The sequence below is a fragment of the Atta colombica genome, unplaced genomic scaffold (assembly GCF_001594045.1).
Source record: "Atta colombica isolate Treedump-2 unplaced genomic scaffold, Acol1.0 scaffold226, whole genome shotgun sequence".
In the NCBI taxonomy this organism is placed as follows: Eukaryota; Metazoa; Arthropoda; class Insecta; order Hymenoptera; family Formicidae; genus Atta; species Atta colombica.
In genome coordinates, this window is record NW_017259323.1 from 1,742,305 (window position 1) to 1,745,626 (window position 3,322).

Genomic DNA, 3,322 nt, shown 5'->3' on the forward strand with positions numbered 1-3,322 from the left:
ATTTATATTTATATTTTTATATTTATTATTATCTTCTTATTTAAAGCAAAATTAACTCAAAATTCTTGAATATATGTATTTATATAATATATAACGCAAAGGAACTGCAAACTTAATAAAATAAAAACAATAGAAGTTACTAATAATTTTTAGACAAAATTTTAAGATGTTATTAATTAATTTTGCTTATGTATTTCATCTAATTAACATAAACTATATAACGTTAAATTTATTTTATTTTGTTTATGTATTAATAATTATCGTATAATTATCAATAATTACATAAATAATTAATAATTAAATAAATTTTAATTATGTAATCTTGAAATTTTTGAATTATTTAATTTTTACTTTTTATGTATATACATGCATATATATTTAATATTATATATTTAATATTATATCAATGAGAACTAAATAATGTCCTCAATACGTTGTGCAAATAGCGATTCAAATAATAATCACAGTACTTCAAAGTAGTTCAATCAATAATCGTCTACATAATTTCACATCAGTTGCTTTTCAATAGCTGATAATATCGGATCATTCGAATTGATTTGATATTTTACTTTAAATCTTTTATTTAAGCTTTAGTACATTTATTAATAATAGATGAAAGCAAATTTTGTCTATTCTTAGAAACATCTTATTTAACTTTGCATTATCTTTAAAACGAGTGATGGAAGAGAGATGGAAAGTGATAGATAGAACGAAAGAAAGAGAATGAGTACTGACTAAACATAGAAACACAGTTAATGTCGCATTACGGTACAGACTATACAAGGACGTGCATCGTTTCGTAGTGTCCTCTCATAAAAGAAGATTTCAGAAGATTTGCAACATGATGGAAACTAGTGACGAAGCCAGAGTAAGCAAAATCGCGAATGATGAAACTATTAATAATAGCTTAGATATATCTATTTATGAGAATGCCTTTGACAAGTGTTATCGATTTATTCGAGCTTGGCTCCTACCAGTACCAAGACCAACGATCACTGACTATATTAAGCTTTTTCAGCAATGTCTTTTTGCATACAAATTTTGCATATAAGTGTGAAATATCACGCAAGATGTATTTGCATTCGTCCAGATCGCAATCTTGAGCGAAGTTGAACATATGCCCTTTTGCAAATTTAAGGCAGAACCTGTCAAGAAGATTTATTTCCTAACTTTACGAAAGTTTCTAATATGCAATTTTATCTATTAAATCACCTTTTGCACATGTTAAAACAAGTTAATAAAATGCAACGTATCTACATGATGCACGCAACTGACAAATTTTATATGATGTAGGTGCACAAAAAGCAATTGCGTGTGTTAATCCATTGAAAAAATTTGTGTAATATAATTATATTATATTTATATATATTATATTTATATTATATTTATATCGAATATAGATACATCATTTATTTTGCGATCTATGTATACGTACATATATATATACTTACAATTAGAACTATGATACACGGGCGATTTAGTAGCGTTACTAAAGTAACGGAACACATATAAAGTTGCTGATATGCATGATTTAGCTACGGAATAGTACTATGAAATAGAGCGAATGTGATTTTATAGCACCACAAATTTATTTATAATATAGATTCCGTTGAAGAAACATTTCTATTAGCATTGTTATTTAGTAGAACTATATACACATTAGCGAGTTTCCCATCACTTAATGGCGCGATTAAATCGCCTGTGCACTATGGCTTTTAATATTATATTCAAATTTATATGAACCAACGATATATACAGCAATATATTCATATTTGATTATCATGATCGATAATCTGTCTAAACATAAAAATATTATGTATGAATACATGCTAATATTTATTTTAAAAATATTTGTATATTCTACATACTCACTGAATGTATTTATTAAAAATACTGTTAATTAATATTAGTATATTCATAATAGGTACAGTTTATGTAGGAAGCAAAGGAAGAAAGATGAATGTTTAAAATCAAATGGAAGGGCCTCTTATTTGTGTCAAATCTTATCCGTATGGTAAAAATTGATACACTGAGCAATTCATTAACTCTATGAGTATATTCTAAGAATGTTATTTTTATTGTGAATGTATAGAGGAAGATTATCAATATTATACCACTTTGTTTTTAGATTATATTTCTTAAATAAAAGTTAAAAATAAAACCTTAGAAACATAACTAATTAAAAAGTATCTTTTATCAGATGATATAGAAGTTTTTATAATACCCTTTATAATTTAATAATAATTAACTTTTTCATAAAATAAGTAAAAATGAGTCCCAAAACTGAGTAGACAATAATGCCACATATTTCTCTTCTTTCTCTTTTATAAGAGTCACCTATATAAAATATCTATATAAAATATCAAGTATATCTTTTAATTTTTCATCGTAATTATTTAGTATTATTATTATTATTTACGTCTTCTAAACAGATATATAATATTAGATATATAATAAAATAAGGATAATTGAAACATGAATATAATGAATACATTTGCAATTTTCAAAATACTTACTGTTGCTATTTTTAAGATTGTAACAATTGTATAATGATGTAATGTAAACTTCAGACTAATTATAGTTATTTTGGGTTTCACGTGTTCCGAAATCATTTCCGAAATCATTTCCGCGTGTTAGAATATTTATTGACTTACTCTATTATGTGTTATCTATTATCCGTTATTTCGTAGATATTACAACGTTTAACCCTTACAATTTCACATAAGTAATGTAACAAGATATATGCCATGTGCATAATGCTTTCATATTTACATTAAAGACGACTAATGTTCATCGATTTGTAAAGAAAACATCTATGATATAGTAATATTGACTAATAGCAAACGAGTAGAATTACGTGGAAATTTCCACACGACACGAGCGTCGTTCAACAATGCATCGAAGGGCGGTGCCAGACACGAAACCGTAACACTGTGAGCCATCCCCTCGCATCACCTTAACGCTCGCAGAAATTCGATGAGCTTGAGGGTAGTTTTTGATGCAACTTACACTTCATTGCTCAGTGAGCTTTCAACCACGTGCCATTTACTACTTAAGTAATCCGTCATGTTCGTACAAGCCCCGCAGATCATCAAACAAAGATCGGACAATTCCGAAGATAGTAGTGATGAGGAAGGTCCTGAAGATGTTCTCCAGGTCAATCCTTCGCAATAAAATTTGTTTAATAATTCTATGTGTTGTGTACAAGTGTTGTGTACAAGTATTATCTATTATTTAAAATATAATAATAAAAGGAATTATTATAAATTATTGATATGAATAATTGTATGTATAAATATAAAAAATAACATCCTTTTATATA

The 3,322-nt window shown here is 26.8% G+C and overlaps 1 protein-coding gene across 1 annotated transcript in view; it reads left to right on the top strand.

Annotated features, from left to right (window-relative positions):
- Positions 1–2,997: 2,997 nt before the first annotated feature.
- Positions 2,998–3,322, top strand: part of LOC108688171 (dynein heavy chain 5, axonemal) — a 22,307-nt gene continuing 21,982 nt past the window's right edge. The window contains exon 1 of the mRNA XM_018194317.1: positions 2,998–3,156. Coding sequence (XP_018049806.1) covers positions 3,067–3,156 — 90 coding nt within the window. The 5' untranslated portion in view covers positions 2,998–3,066. The remainder of the gene's footprint in view (positions 3,157–3,322) is intronic.